A 15,195-nucleotide genomic window follows, 5' to 3' on the forward strand; every position below is an offset into this window, starting at 1 on the left:
AAGAGCCAAGTCACAGGCTTCAGCAAAATGACAAACATTGTTTAAAAACATGTTTGCCGAAGGCCTTGTTGGTGAACGGGTCACTTGGCAAAATCACGAACACAAAGCCTGCTGTGCAGCTGCCTGAGAGCTCAGCTCTCCTGAGTGCCTGAGCAAAACCAGGATACGGGAGATATCAGAGGGTTACAAAGGATGCCCGACGGGACTTCCCTAATGATGTTGCTCCAGGGTCTTGATGCCAGAAAAAACTGATGGGAAATAGCTCTGATTTCTGTTACCGATGCAAAGTCTCGAGCCTGTGGAGTGGCACTTTTCTCTTTAATGCTCTTTGTACTTTTCCTGTCCTCTCTGCAAAAGCCAGGCTGAAATCCTTAACATCACTCTCTCCTGAGCCACATTTCACCCGTAACGCTAATGTACGCTCTCTTGCTTCCTTGACTTTTACCACTTGGGATATGCAGCCAGCAGTGGTAGTGATGCTGAAAGCTTTCTGCTGGCAAGGAGACCAACATCCAAAAAGGGACAATTTTCTGGATGGAGAGATCTCTGACTAGCATAAAAGTGAATTTTGTGGACTAGAAAATCTAAATCTTCCCTTTGCTCACTTGCAAAAATCTAATATTAGATACAATTTCCATTTCCAGCTTGACAGACAAGGTCAAGTTCAGATGCATTCACATGGGCTGAAGAAGTGGATGAGAGTCAGCAGTACCAATAAAACCACTGCTTATTGGTTTTGGTAGCTTCCAAACCCAGAAACTGCTTAGCTTCCTTATCCTCCAAGGCTTTTAAGCTGGAGTCAGCCAGTATTGGTTTCCTAGATATAGAAGAGCGATTAACTGCATTTGCATTCCTGTATCAAGCACTTCTTACTGTGTTAAATCACTAGGATCTGAAGTTGAAATAATGGCAGTGAAATCATACTCATACACGCTTTTTTTTTTTTTTTTTTTTTTTTTTTTTTTTTTTCTATAAGAAACAAAATTATCCAGAGCAAAAAGAAAATCCAACATGATGATGTATAATTGAAAGGACAACTGTAAATTACTTAATTGGGCCCATCACCTCCTTGACATCCACCCTTCACGAGATACTCAACCAAACCTAAATGAAGATATCAAGAGAAATTCTGATTTCAGGAACTGGGCCTTGGCTGCAAACCAGAAAGCATGTAGGCAAAAATGCAAATTCAACCACTGTTACGAAGATTCTTTAAAGTTGTGACTCAACTGCAATCCGAGTTTGCTAACTCCCTGATGAGATTCCCTCTTTCTTCTCTAAGATACCCTTGCACATTAAAGAAAAAAAATATTGTGAAGTAGATAAAGGCTTCAAGCATCCCAAAATATCACTGGTTATAGAGAACTAAAAATGCATCTCATTTTACATATGGTAGCAAATGGAGCCTGACTGCAACCTTTAGGCTGTTACTGACAAGAGAAGATTTTACTTTTGAGGGGTTTTTAATTGCATCATTCTAAACGTACGCCCTGCTCATGTGCTTCAAGGGCTGAATCCTTCTTTATTTAGTCATTTATCAGCTGGCAGAATTTTTCACTGCAGACATCATCATTAACACACAAATCCCTTGGCATATCCACCATTAAATAAAACAGAAATGGCTTGCTTGAAAGAGTATTTTTATGTTTTTGTGTGCATCTGTGTGTATGGAAATGTGTATATATTAACTGCACTGCAGAGCATGGGTTTGTGTTTACTGCATAAGAAGCTTGTCCACAATGTTCCTTGGATAAAATGAGGTCCCTCACCATCAGAGTTCTGAAAAAACTGCATAAAATTACCCATATCTTTACAAATGCAGAATACTTGAATATTTATATTTAAACTTATGCATAAGTCTTTTGTTAGACAGCTAATGTGAAGCAGATTTTTCCTTTCTTTAAGCTTTTTTTTTTTTTTCCTTCACTTTATTGCACTAGCACACAACTGGCTAGAGGGATTTTTTCTGGAATACTTATATCTGAGGCTCTGTATTCTCCCCTGGAAGTGCTGCTGTTTAGATCGTGATCTACTTAACATCATGAAGTGATTGTAAGTTAAAAACCAACCAATAAAAAAACGCTTTTGAAATCTGATGATTTATCACGATTTCAGTCCAGGCCAAGGAAAAGTCACATGAAACCAAGAAGCGAAGATAAAAATGGAGGCCAGCTTTTACATATTGGTCTGTAGGTGGCGGGTATTTGTGTAGAATGACACGCAAGATTAAAAACCATTAACTCCCTCGGCATAGAAAGCCGAGCTCCACAGGGAGATCTTCCCAGACCCTTTGTGCAAGACATATTTTCTGTGTGTGCACCTAGCAAAGCTCACACACACCTTGCGAAGAGAGGCTGGTAAGAGAGACACAGTTTCTTCGCAGTAGGGCTGCCAGGCAGGTGGCCCCTGGTCAGACAGGGATGGTGGGCCACCATAAATAATGCTGGGTTGGTCTTGCAAGTGCCTGAGTACCCGGACAAGTATCAGCATTACTGTCTCAGCGGACGTGCCACATCAACACCTCCAGCAGCTGTTTTGAGTGAAAGATGAGGAAACTGATGTGGCCAGGTGTTGAAACCAAAGCATTTTAATTCTAAAATTAGAAATTAAAGAATTTTAATTAACTGAAAGACAAACACGCTTGAAATTGTGAAGCGTTTCTGCTTTCAAGAATTTACTTATTTGAGAATAATGCAACTTGCTTCTACAGTTTCATTTAGCACTGTGTCCTTGCTTTTAATTCAGTAGTTTATGCCAATTAAACAATCTTACTTCCATTGTGATTTATTGTGCACCTCTTGCAAGTAATGTAAAACTGGAGTAAATGGAAAACCGCAGTCTATTTTTTTAAAAAAAAAAAAACAACCCACAAGTTGACTTTACTACTGCAAATACCCCCAGGAGTTTAAATACGGAAGACAGTTTGCAAAGATGGATCATTAAGCTGTGAACTCTCCTTGGCAGTGACAAAACTGAGGTTTGTATTCCGCACAACCTAGCGAAGCTTGTGACCAGTGGCAGACCTCAAGGCTCATCTGTATTTCAGCAGTATTGCTTGCTGTATTAAAAGACAACGCATCACATGATTAGGTCATAATCCTTCCCAGAGCTTCCAGATACTGTGATTCCTGCTTTTAAGGGACAACATCAGCAGAAACCATTTGATAACCCTGGAGAATGGCATCTGTAAGTGACCAGTGACTGATGTTTCAAGGAGAGATTTAAGCAGGAGTACAAGGAGAAGCCATGTCAGAAGGGACCTAGCTTCCCCCAGCGGGAACAGCCTTTATGAAGGGTCTAGAGCACAGGTCTTATGAGGAGTGGCTGAGGGAACTGGGGTTATTTAGGCTGGAGAAGAGGCGGCTGAGGGGACACCTTATTGCTCTCTACAGCTACCTGAAAGGAGGTTGTAGCAAGATGGGTGTTGGTCTGTTCTCCCAGGTAACAAACAATACAACAAAGGGAAATGGCCTCAAGTTGTGCTAGGGGAGGTTTAGACTGGAGATCAGGAAAAATTTCTTCACCAAAAGGGTTGTCAAGCACAGGCTGCCCAGGGAAGTGGTTGAGTCACAATCCCTGGAGGTATTTGAAAGACGTGGAGATGTGGCGCTCAGGGACACGGTTTAGTGGTGGCCTTGGCAGCGTTAGGTTAATGGCTGGACTCGATGATCTTAAAGGTCATTTCCAACATAAATAATCTAAGATTCCATGATTGATTCAGTTTAAGAATACCTGCATAGAATTTGAGGGTAGGAGGAAGCTGAAGTGTTTTGGTGATTTTTTTCAACCCTCCCTTTTGGAACAGTCCAACCAGCACAGCTGCTGTGAAGGACAGCAGCAGCAGGACTGCTGCCTCCCTGCTGATTTCCACCTTGAAGCACTCAGGGAAAACCGTCCCTTTGTGGTCCTTAGTTTGGTTAATGGTTGGACTCCATGATCTTAAAGGTCATTTCCATCCTAAATGATTCTATGCTTCTATGATTCTACAACTTATTTGCTTCAAACAAACTGATAGAAAAAAATTATTTCAGTCCTGACCTACAGGATACTCTGAAACTCCTGGTGACAGACTTTTTCTGCCTCCACTGCTACTGTTAAGAGAATCTATAAAGTGCTCCAGAAGGCAGATTTAATGGATGTAGTCTTCCTCCTCAGAGAGAGAGGCACTTCAGAACTGATTAGCTCAACACTTAGCTGCCAGCAACACTGCCCAAATGATTAACCTTCCCCACTACTTAGCACTGGTGAAGCCACATTTGGAGAGCAGTGTCCAGTTGTGGGATCCCCGACACAAGAGAGAGCTGGACACAGTGGTGCAAGTCCAGTGAAGGACCATGAAGATGATGGACTGGAGCACTTCTATGAGGAAAGGCTGAGAGCCGGGACCGTTCAGCCTGCAGAAGAAAAAGCTCTGGGGGATCTTACCAATGCTTACAAATACCTGATAGCAGGGGGTAAAGAGGGTGAAGCCGGGCTCATCTCAGGGGTATCCAGTGACAAGACAAGAGAAAACCATCAAAAAATTAAAACACATGAAATTCTGCCTGAATATAAAAAACCCACTTTTTTTTTTTTTTTTTTTTTTTTTTTTTTTTTTTGTATCATAAAAGACACTACAGAAGTTTTAACATATTCCCTACTGATTAAAATAGGAGATGAAATTTCCTGGGAATAGCTGCTGTACTGTGACAGTATCAAAGACTGATCTTAATTAGAAGGCAAGAAGGAGACTTTATTTTCCCCTGACATCGGAGAACAGTACCTCTTTCAGACTCTTGATATGAGTGGCTGGGAGGAACGGAGAATTACTCAGGCCACAGGGATGTCTACGCAGGCAGCAAGAGAGGGATGGAAAATTTAACTGGCCAAAGGAAGAAGAAAGAGTTTAGAGCTTGTTCTGCAAAATAAAATATTAGTTTTGTGTAACTTCTAGAAACTGCACAGAACAGAGAACAGGATGGGCAGTTCTCATGCTTAACCTCTTCTGTTCTGCAACACAATTAAGACTAAGGGGTGGAGAACAACCTCTTGTGTAGTTCAACAGATATTAATCCACAAATTACTTTGCCATTTAAATAAATGACCACCAAAAATAAAACCAAACCACCAAAAAACCACATCTAAGCAAAAGATGGAAGACTTATTTTACAGACTGTCTTAAACGAGGCCTAAAAACTCCTCTCTCATGCTTCTAAAAGCTCAGTGAAGATGAACTTGGGACAAGCAGGAAAACACTGTCTGATCACCTTGATATAGGAGGAATTCAACAGGGTTATATAACGAGGTACAAGGAGTTTGGCTTTCAATCACACACAGTCCTTTCTGTAATTCAAAAGTCATGGTGTCCATTCATTCTCATGGGCCCTCCAGTCACCCTAAACTACTTCTCTCCTTTCAGCTCACGACCTTACCAGGTTTTTGATTCAGACTGAAAGACTTTTTGGACAAAGACCTGTGCTTGCATAGGTAGGGGTCCTGAATGCCAAAACATGACTAATAAAAATTTATCATATATCAATACCAGGAAAGAAGGTTTCCTCCTCTCCCTCCTCCCTACCAATATCCATTTCTAGTCCTTCATTAAGCTTTCCTCCACCTACCTCCTCAAGCCCATTCTCTTCCAGACCACTGCCCTGACTTTCACCAGTGATAGCCCTACTCCTCATACTTTCCTTCTGATGCTTTATACAGACTCTTTTTTTTCTCCAAATGTTATCCCTGATAGCCTCTGCAGATGCGCCATCTTCTTTTCTCTAATTGTTTCTTCAGGATCTCTCCCTAAGTTTTCATATTACTGCAGTTTTTTTATTAGTCCTTTTATCTTCTGCATCTGTACTGGTTTTTCTCCATTACTAAGATTTCCGCTGGTGTCTCCATTACGTCATAAATTTATCCCATTATTCTACTGTTCCTGACCCACTTTTCCTTTTCCCTGACATCTTTGAACTTAGCTGATGTCTCTCCTTTTGGATGTCTTGATGTTCATTGTAACTTCTCATAAGCAAAACATAAATCCTTTCTTTAGCAGTATCACCAACTCATTATTTAACTGCTTCCTCCCTCTGTCCCTGGATGGTTAATTTGCATTACAATCCTGTCACCCACATTTTCTCTACAGCTTCATTAAAAAAAAATGAGGGCTCATCTTTCAAGAATGGGGTATAGATACCTCCCCATATTTTTTTCCATGCCTGCTTTTGTATGTACATAGAACTTTACAGAACAAGTTTGTGGTTCTAAAAAAAAAAAGGAGTACGGACACAGCAATACATTTTCAAACATGCAAGTTTCGTCAAATTGACTATTCATCTGAGGTGCTTCATTTTTAACATTTCTAAATTAAAGTATCCGAAAGGGAATCAGTCTGCAAAAGGGCACTGAGATGAATCAGACTCACCAGACACACTGGAAATTTTTAGCAAAAAAAAACCCATTATCTACAGAAAAGTGTAGTTAATATTATTTCTAATACTGTCATTAGTCACATAAGTGTAACAAAACACATGCAGCAAAGAAGATAGAGGGTTGTTCTAAATAGTTTCTGAATGCATCCCTGATTAACTTAGGCAATGTGTGGAGAAATTCTAAATTACTGTGAAGCATCCGTGTATGCTAAGTAGTGAAGGAAACAGTATTATGACCATGAAACTGTGCGATAAGCCTATTTTCTCTCGGAACTGCCTCAGTCACATGAAGCCATTCTTCCTCAGCGGACTGCAGGCTGATTTTATCTGACTGAAGCATCGGAGGACACAATTTCAGCTACCACCTTTCTTCCTCCTTCCTCTTGTCATGGTCTCTTCCCTGACATCTGAGTACTTGAAAAAAAATTTTAAAACCCTGCCATTTCCACCTAGGTGCACTTCCAGCATTTCTGCAGAATGCAGTCTGTGCTGACAAGCTTTGAAAGTGCAAAGGAGAAAGGAGGTGTAGGAAACCAAGTTCTGCTGAAGCTAATTGATAAGATGGGCCTCTGTGCTTCTCAGATTCTCATTCAGCCTCCCGGCAGGCTTGGCTTTGCATGCAGAATAGATAAAAGTGCAGGTAGGGCTGCCAGATCTCCCAACTTAGCTGAAAGCTGACGGGTGAGATTCTACACCCTGAGTCATGACACGGGTTGGGTGTCCATCAAATGAGGAGGAGCTGTCACCATACAAGGCTGCAGCACCCAGCAAGGGCAATGACACTGCACTTTGCTTGTTCCAGATGCCCATGTTCCAGCAGAGCCTAGAGCCAAGGAGCAGCAGCACGGTTGCAAACATCCAAAAGCAGAAAGTGACACCAGGGATGCGCGAGTCTTGAGCTCAGGACTAATGGTGGCTTCTTGTTTGTCTGGTATGAAAGGTTATCTTGCTGGAAGCACCAGCTGTATTGTTGGGCCACCCTTGTGCTGTTGGAAGCAGGCTGTTAGCTGCTAACGTATAAAGCAAAACCTTACCAGCCTTCTTCAAGCAGAAAAACAAATTGGAGAAGACAGAGAAACGAAATGGAACAAGGCAACAGACGGTGTTAGCTTAGGAAAGAGGAACAGAAGGGTTCGAGACCCTGGCCTGCATTTGTGTCAGTTTTGTTATCACCCTTGAGATTTAGCTCCTCTCTACCACATGGTTTACAAATTGCAGGGTCAAGTAAGAAACAAGTTTTTGTTAAAATGACAGATTTGTTCCTTTGGTACACAAATACGAGTTTTTCTGATAGCCTACTGACACAAGCGAGCCAAATCTATATAAATAATAAACCAGAAAACATCTTCAGCTCTGTTTCACTCCAATTAGCAGTTTCCAGATCTCTTACCGAGCAAGTGAGATCTCATTCTATCAACCAGAAAACCTCATTACTCTGATGCAGGTACTGATCCATGCACCACTGTGGTGGTCGCAGGAGATTTAGGGGATGCTGTCCCAGACGGAGTGATGCTGCACCGGTTTGGCATGGAGAACCTTTACTGCTTATGGTGATGAGCAAGATGCATGAGCGAGGGAGTGTAGAAAGGAATAGTCAAGGGAGGTGGAGAAAGAGAAATCTGGCATGATTTGGTAAAATTTACAGGGCTAACAGAGGGTCTTGCTGTATATTTGCAGATAAGCATAGCACACTTGACGGGGAAATACAGAACAAGCAAAGGTGTCTAACACTGGACTTCTGCTGGTTTTGATGGTCAGTCCCATCATAATGTGTAGTTCTAGACAAAGCTTTGCAGGGCAGAGGAGGTCTGTACCAGCCACTGTAACTACAAGGGTTAACCATAAGGGCTCCCTGTGGTTGGACAATATGAAAAAGCAGTAGCATTTTACAGTATTTCTGGTCACACCCAGCACTATCTGCTCCCCGTTTTCAGCAGCCTCCCTATTTTCTCTCTGAATTATCAGAGACATTAACAAGAGTCTTTTCCACTCCCCACTTTGACTGATCTTTCTAATTAGAAGCACTGAACAAACAGATCTGAGGAACAGCTTGGCAGCAGCAAGCAGCCTCGCTGCACTGCACGCAGGGCATGGAAAAAGCTCTGCTCTCCCAGGGACAACGTGAAAGCTACAGCGCGTGACTCAGCCTTAGCCCAGTAACTGCTCCCCAGGGAATCCGAGACAACCCCTCCAAGCATTCCTGCCTATTTCTGCGCACGCCTGGATCAAACAACAAAAAGCACTCCTTGAAATAATTCCATACCTTTGATAAAGACACACCTCCCCATCAACTAATGAGTAAAGAGCACTGCGAAGCTTTGCCTGGTGATCCACATCTGTGGACACATCCAGGCTGAAGCCAATACTGAGATGTGGATTTTTGTGTAAGAGCTGCACTCTGTGCCATGCAGACATGGCATTTCATTAAGCACGGGGTAATAGCTTGATTCCCTTAGGGACCTGCTGCTGGAAAAATAGAACATCTCCTTTCATAAGTAGGCAAGGTCACCGTGCGCCCCACAGTCCTCAATGCACATGTTCATTTTGGAGCTGATGCTGAGATAATTGAGTATCTGTTCCTTATATGTTTCATATTAGTGTAATGACACATCTTCGTGTAAAACTAATTTTACAAGTTCTGAGGAAAACCAACATCATCGCCATCTGTCCGGCTACTCCAGAATACAGAGGGAGAATTCTGATTTATGCTCAAATTATTTTTTATATTTTTACACTTCATGTTGGATTCAGCATTTGAAAAACTCCAGATAAGAAACGCTTTAAAAGCACAAACTAAGGCATTTTGTCCCTTCACACTTCAACACCCTTTTGTGACTTACAATTTCTTTTTTTTATTTAATGGGAGTCATCTTCCAGAAAATTCATGTGAACACACTGTGAACAAGACAGCTCACAAATGTGTCACCTTCAAGTTTAACCCCTCTAAATATAATAATAGAAACCCCAGAAATTTCACAGAGATACATGAAGCGAGATCAAAAACGAGAGGCAAAAATTTCTTTCAAAATATTAAGTACTACCAAAAATCCCCGGAGGACCTTACCTGAAGAACCTAAGCATTATGAGTGTAACTAATTCCTGTCAATCTACTTCTCTGCTTTCATTTTATTTCATCCCAAATACTATTCTTTGTTTAGAATATTTAGAAACTGTCAAACTGCTCTTCTCTATTCCTCTGGTTCCTGGAAAACTTCTGGATACGAAAATGAGAAATTCCAGAGGATAACGCTGGGTCAAGGCATAATGTAAAAGAAGAAAGAGTTACTTTCAAAGTGAATGTGTGATCGGGTCAGTAGAGAAGGTTACACTGGGTAGAATATGAAAGTAGAAATAATGTATTTTCTCCTAAAACCAGATACAAATACTGTATTGCATTAAATCCAACAGTTTGTGGGGGAAAAGAATAATTATGCAGTAGAGATTAGAAATTACGTATGCACACATAAGGAAGGGATTTTTTTCTGAATTTTCCTGTGCTTACTCAAATACACGCATTCTTCGTCAGAGATTATGATCAAGAATGCCAAATGCAAATGTTGCCTGCAGACTTGGAATAAGCTTTTGCTGCATTTTTATTTGTTTTATAGCTCAGGGGTTTCCCAAACTGGAGAATGCAAGCCACAACTGTAAATGAAAGTATAGTCTCTCACTTTGTTTGTGAATGGCTGATTATGTGGCTTAAAGACATCCAGCAAATTTACAACTGGACACAGTACGCAAAAATGTTAATGATGCTTCTTTCCCTCTTCATCTGCCCTGAAATCAACAGTTACTGGAATGAACAGTTTCACTTCTGGAAAAAAAACAAAACCAAAGGCTGTCAACATTTTCACGTGTAAATAACCTTTGAAGAGTTGGGTTTCTGCCTTAGGGAAGTATTTTTGCGTTTTAAAAAAATAACAGCATCAAAAAGGCACCTTCTTCCTTGAAGGGACCTCAATGAGTTGTGATCATACCCCTATATTTTTTTTTTTTTTCTTTTCAAGGCTGCTGCAACCTTACTTGGAGACTTATTTTGTTCATTTGAAACACACTGAAGCAGGCTGTCAAAGGTTCAAGAGGAGGTTATCAAGTCCTGTTTGCATGTCTAAAACTGCTGACACATGCTAGGAAAAAAAAAGGCTACATTTAGTACAGCTGCAATGATAAAACAGCTACTAGGGAACCTCACCTATAGCTAACACCACCACCAAGCTGTGCTGGCCCGCTGAAGAGATAAGCCAGGAGTATTTATATATAAAATGCAAACAAAGCTTAGAGAAGTCCCCCAAAAAATAATGTTTGTAATTTTCTTAGTGTTTTTTTGTTTGTTTGTTTGTTTTATAAAAAGGCAAAACCATGCAAGCACATGACATTTGGGATTCTGTGGTTTGATGATGAAAACCATTACCCACAGTCTTCAGCTGAAAGCTGTAGAAACAGCTGAAAAGTGTTAATCGAAAGGAAAAGTAATGAAAAATTGTGCACTTAACAGACTTGCAAAAAGCAACAAAAGCAGTGGTTTCCTTTTATATTACTCACAAATTTTCCTGAACATGAAAATAACCTGCCCTCTGTTGAAAACACGCCAAAACCCACACCAAAACCACAACTGTATTGTTGAACACAGTTTAGATTTTTCTAGCTTGTTGCCTGAAAACATTAAGAGGAAAAACGCATGTCTTCTCCCAGACTTACTTGTCTCTAAGTCAGATCAGTTATCTATAGACCTATCTTAATTCTAACTGCAGTAGAAGTACATTTCCAGTCAAGTCTTGTTCAAAGTTTTAGACCAATGCTCTAAAGATATGTTGACATTTCTCAGATTAGTTCCAAGCAATTCCTTGCCTACTAGGGCCAGATCTGTCCCTTCCCTTCATTTCACATCAGGCATGTACAGATTCACACTAGTGGCGAGCGTTAGCTTGAACTCTGGCACTTAACACAGCTGGAGGAGTCTGAGCAAGTTCATGACCTCACCACTGGCCTAAGCTCCTGAGGACCTTGAGGTCTTCGGGCCAAGTCCAGTGTAGATAACTGGTCTAGCAGCTTCTCCTCACAAATCTTTACATTAAATGCAGCAAAGAGCTTTGACATCCTTCTTGACACTAGAGATCTGGATTTCCTCGCCGGGGCAGCAAGCTAAAAGCTCAGTAGAAACAAGCCACATGGGTGGAGGTGGTGCAGGTCTGTTCTTTAAGTCACAGGTCCGTCTTAGCCTTTGTGTTCTGCTGCAAGCAGTTAAACTGGAACAGACACCAGACCGTGGCAGACGCCCCAGTGCACTGCAGCTATGCGTGGCCACCAGGCTTTGCCTTATGGAATGAATTAAATGCCCCAATAAGGGCAAGGGGCAGGGTGTGATGGGTTCACACCGTTTTTGAATGCTAATGCTTGAATATTAAGTTTTCAAAGTGGGGGAAGGAACAAAAAGTTCATGAAAGCAAAACGCCACTCTTGCTAAAAGGAAATTTGCTAAGGCAACATGCTTTTGAAAAATAATTGTCCTTAACAAACAGCAATCCAAAAAGAAAGATAAACATTTACCACAGTGTAAAATGCTGTTATCACCTACCAAAATCAAACAGATCCAGGTTCATTCACTCACATTTTTTGTTTGGTTTAGCCATTAAAAAAAAAAAATAAAATATAATGGTTATAGCAGAAGGCAGTATTTTATTTTTCATTAATTATGTCCTTTGCTTCACCCACCTAAATGGATTTAAGATTAGACTCTAGAATAAAATATAGGACCTTACCTTGCATTTCAACATGTTGGCCACTCTCTCTTGCATTGACTGTCCAGCCTTTGGCCTGACAAGTATATAAACTGCTTTCACTTCAGGGCTGGAGCGCAGAAGCTTTTCCACCAGTACTTTGCCCATGAAACCAGTAGCTCCTGTGATAAGTACGTTCTTTCCATTGTAATAAGCTGAGACCGAAGACATGGTGCTTTCTTCTTCTGTCCTTCCTCTAACTTTCTGCAGGAGGTACCTGAGAAGATGCAGAAATAAAGCTTTAAGGGCTTTTGAGTCAAGACACAGACCAGTTATTTCAGAGTTACCGAGTCCGAGATAACATTTCCTAGTCAACTATGGCAGCTCATATTAGTTAAGTCACTGGCAATTTTAAAGATGATTTTTTTAAAAAAAAAGCCTTTATTATGAAAATAAACCACAAAAATTAAAAAGGTTAATCGGAGAAGCTTAAAAACATCAAGCTCGGTCTTATCCTCTGCATTACACCATAGCTGCACTCAGCAGTCACAGCTTAGAACATAACTCGTGTTGCCCAGGAGTCCTGGCAGTGGATGCTCACTGCCATGCTGAATAGATTTATCTCCCACACTGTGAAGCGGCAGCCACGAAGGTGCCTACAAGGCAAAGTAGAAACAGATCTCACAAACACTGCAGGTACAACTGCTGCGTTTTCCACGTTAATTCCACTGGGCCAAGCTGTCACATTTCTCGTCAGCCATCACTCAGCAATGTTCGCGATCTCGTCCTATTCTCCTGGCTTGGAATAAAACCATGAAGAATGCTCTTCTTCACGGAGAACACGACATTGCTCTGTAAGACTGCAATACCATGCTCCTTAGAGTTAAGTGGGATGAATTTTGGCCTTAACAGCCAATAATGGGTGATGACCTACACATGGGAGCACAGGTTGTTTGAACTGCCCTTTGGAGATCTACTGACTATGTAAGGGGGCTGACATGACCAGGATCCCACATGAAGTGTCCCAGTTAAGTATTTTAATTAGATATAATGGTTTCAGGCCTACATGTCCCCAGCCATCCCAACTTGAACTCTAAGTTGATTAAATGACAAACAAGGCTGGACTGAATCCTCTTAGAACAGCCCCTCTCTCTATTAGACTAATGGAAGGAGAAAAACCCCCTCCTATCTTTGAAGTGCAGCAGATCGCAGCATGCACAAACCACTTACATTCCAAGGGAAAGGCTTAGGGAAAATATAAATAAATGCTTTGAAAAAAGACAACTAAATTTGAAACAAAAAGAAGTAAGAACAGCAGAATGCTGTCAGTTAAGTATTCAAGAACCAGGACAATGATCTTCAGATACCCCAGAAAAACTTTTTTCCTCTGCAGAAGCTTCAGAAACACTGTTGGCCATTTCAAGTTTCTCAACATGAAATGAGTCAACTGCATGCTAATAAAATGCAAATACATGCAGCATTTGCACATTTTTTGCAGTCTTCCAAGACTCCCTGTTCTCAGCAACACTTTTGCATTTCAGGGACCGTGAAGTAGCCTAACTTAGAACAAAAACCGCAAGCCTTCATATAGGAACTTTTTATATCCTTGTCCTTGGCTTTAGCCTCGTCCTTGGCTTTGACCAGCACAAATGAACAATAACAAAGAGTTTAAGCACTGTAAGAATCCCCGTTACATGGGACCTTCACCACAGGGGACCATGAGAGAAATACGGCTTGCCCTACAGCCCATGCCTTTCTCAGGACGTAGCAAGGTATCTTACCCCAGAAAGCTGACCACCAGCTATGTGACACCACAGATCATTCCTTACAAGGGGTACTGTGGTCACTGCAACACTCCGGAATGTGTTTAGCTGGGTTATCACTCACAACAGTGAAAAACAATCCACAGTTGGTGTTCATGTGCTGTTGTTATCTGGGTCTAGAGCTGATGCATCTACCCAGACTTTTCATTTCTCCCAATCTGCCAGTTCCCACAATCACTGTTCAGCTACATGGAAGCATTGAATGTATATTGCTAACAGACGATAGCCCAGACACATCAATGAGACACTGAAGCCCAAGAAAATACTGCTTTTTCCCAGTGCTGCCTGGGACTGCAGTACAAAGCAACAAACACATGGAAATCCCCAAATTTCTTTATCTGGAGTGAATCATCAGGTGTGCCGTCCAATTTAGAAAGTGGGTCAAGCAGAATAACTTCTGAAGGACACTATTTTATAAATTAATAGCTGTGGGTATTCTGGCTCAGTTAATTTGGGTATTAGCCTACTTTCACATATGGCCTAGATCACAATTTAAATGGCTGTAACAGGCTTGTCTAGGCCTATTAAAAACCTGTCCTTATCAAAGAGCTGGCCACTTGGGAAGTTAAACAGGTTAAACTATTAGATAATTAACTTATTTATAATAAAATGTCACATCTCATTCAGGTTCAGAAAAGCTGAGCGATACCGGAAGACAACCTGGCAGTGTGTGAAAGGGTGCGCGAGTCCAAAAAGTAGGCATTAGTTTAGCCAGATGAAGATGGAGGTTACAAAAGACTTCGGAAATTTGGTACAACACATGCCCTGCAAAGCAGAAAAATTAATGAGAGACGTCCTTAGTCACTAGAGGACATCAAATTATACTGAACATAAAGAAATGAAAAGATGAAATATCGGACAACTTCCAGTCACCGGATACTTGCTTTGAACTTGTATTCAGAAGATTGTATCTACCTAACCTCACCTAACACTCCGCTAGAAAAATGGTACATTTATAAATTATAGTACGTTCCATCATGGACTTGGAAATTACCACAGTGTTTAACAGGAATTACTCTCCTTCAGTAGTACAGAACATTTCCAACCTGCATCACTAAACAGTGGTGCTTTGCATTACAGCTGTAGATTACTGCAAAAATAGCTGTTAAGGTTTTGGAATGTGGACATCAATTTCTTATGTTGCTTTATTTGGGTTCTCTGAGTTATCCAAATGGGTCTTCATTTGTTTTGGCCAGATGTTGGATGCCTACTAGACTTGTTAAAAAAAAAAAAAAAAAAAAAAAAAAAAAA

At 41.0% G+C, this 15,195-nt stretch overlaps 1 protein-coding gene across 3 annotated transcripts in view; it reads right to left on the minus strand.

The window, feature by feature from the left end:
- Positions 1 to 15,195, minus strand: part of FAR2 (fatty acyl-CoA reductase 2) — a 151,304-nt gene that overhangs the window by 77,168 nt on the left and 58,941 nt on the right. For all 3 annotated transcript variants that reach the window (XM_026867158.1, XM_026867167.1, XM_026867173.1), the window contains exon 2: positions 12,164 to 12,398. In XM_026867158.1, the coding sequence (XP_026722959.1) occupies positions 12,164 to 12,352 (189 nt within the window). In that variant the 5' untranslated portion in view covers positions 12,353 to 12,398. The remainder of the gene's footprint in view (positions 1 to 12,163; positions 12,399 to 15,195) is intronic.

Source organism: Athene cunicularia, assembly GCF_003259725.1.
Source record: "Athene cunicularia isolate RWA chromosome 1 unlocalized genomic scaffold, athCun1 chr1_part2, whole genome shotgun sequence".
NCBI classification, from domain to species: Eukaryota; Metazoa; Chordata; class Aves; order Strigiformes; family Strigidae; genus Athene; species Athene cunicularia.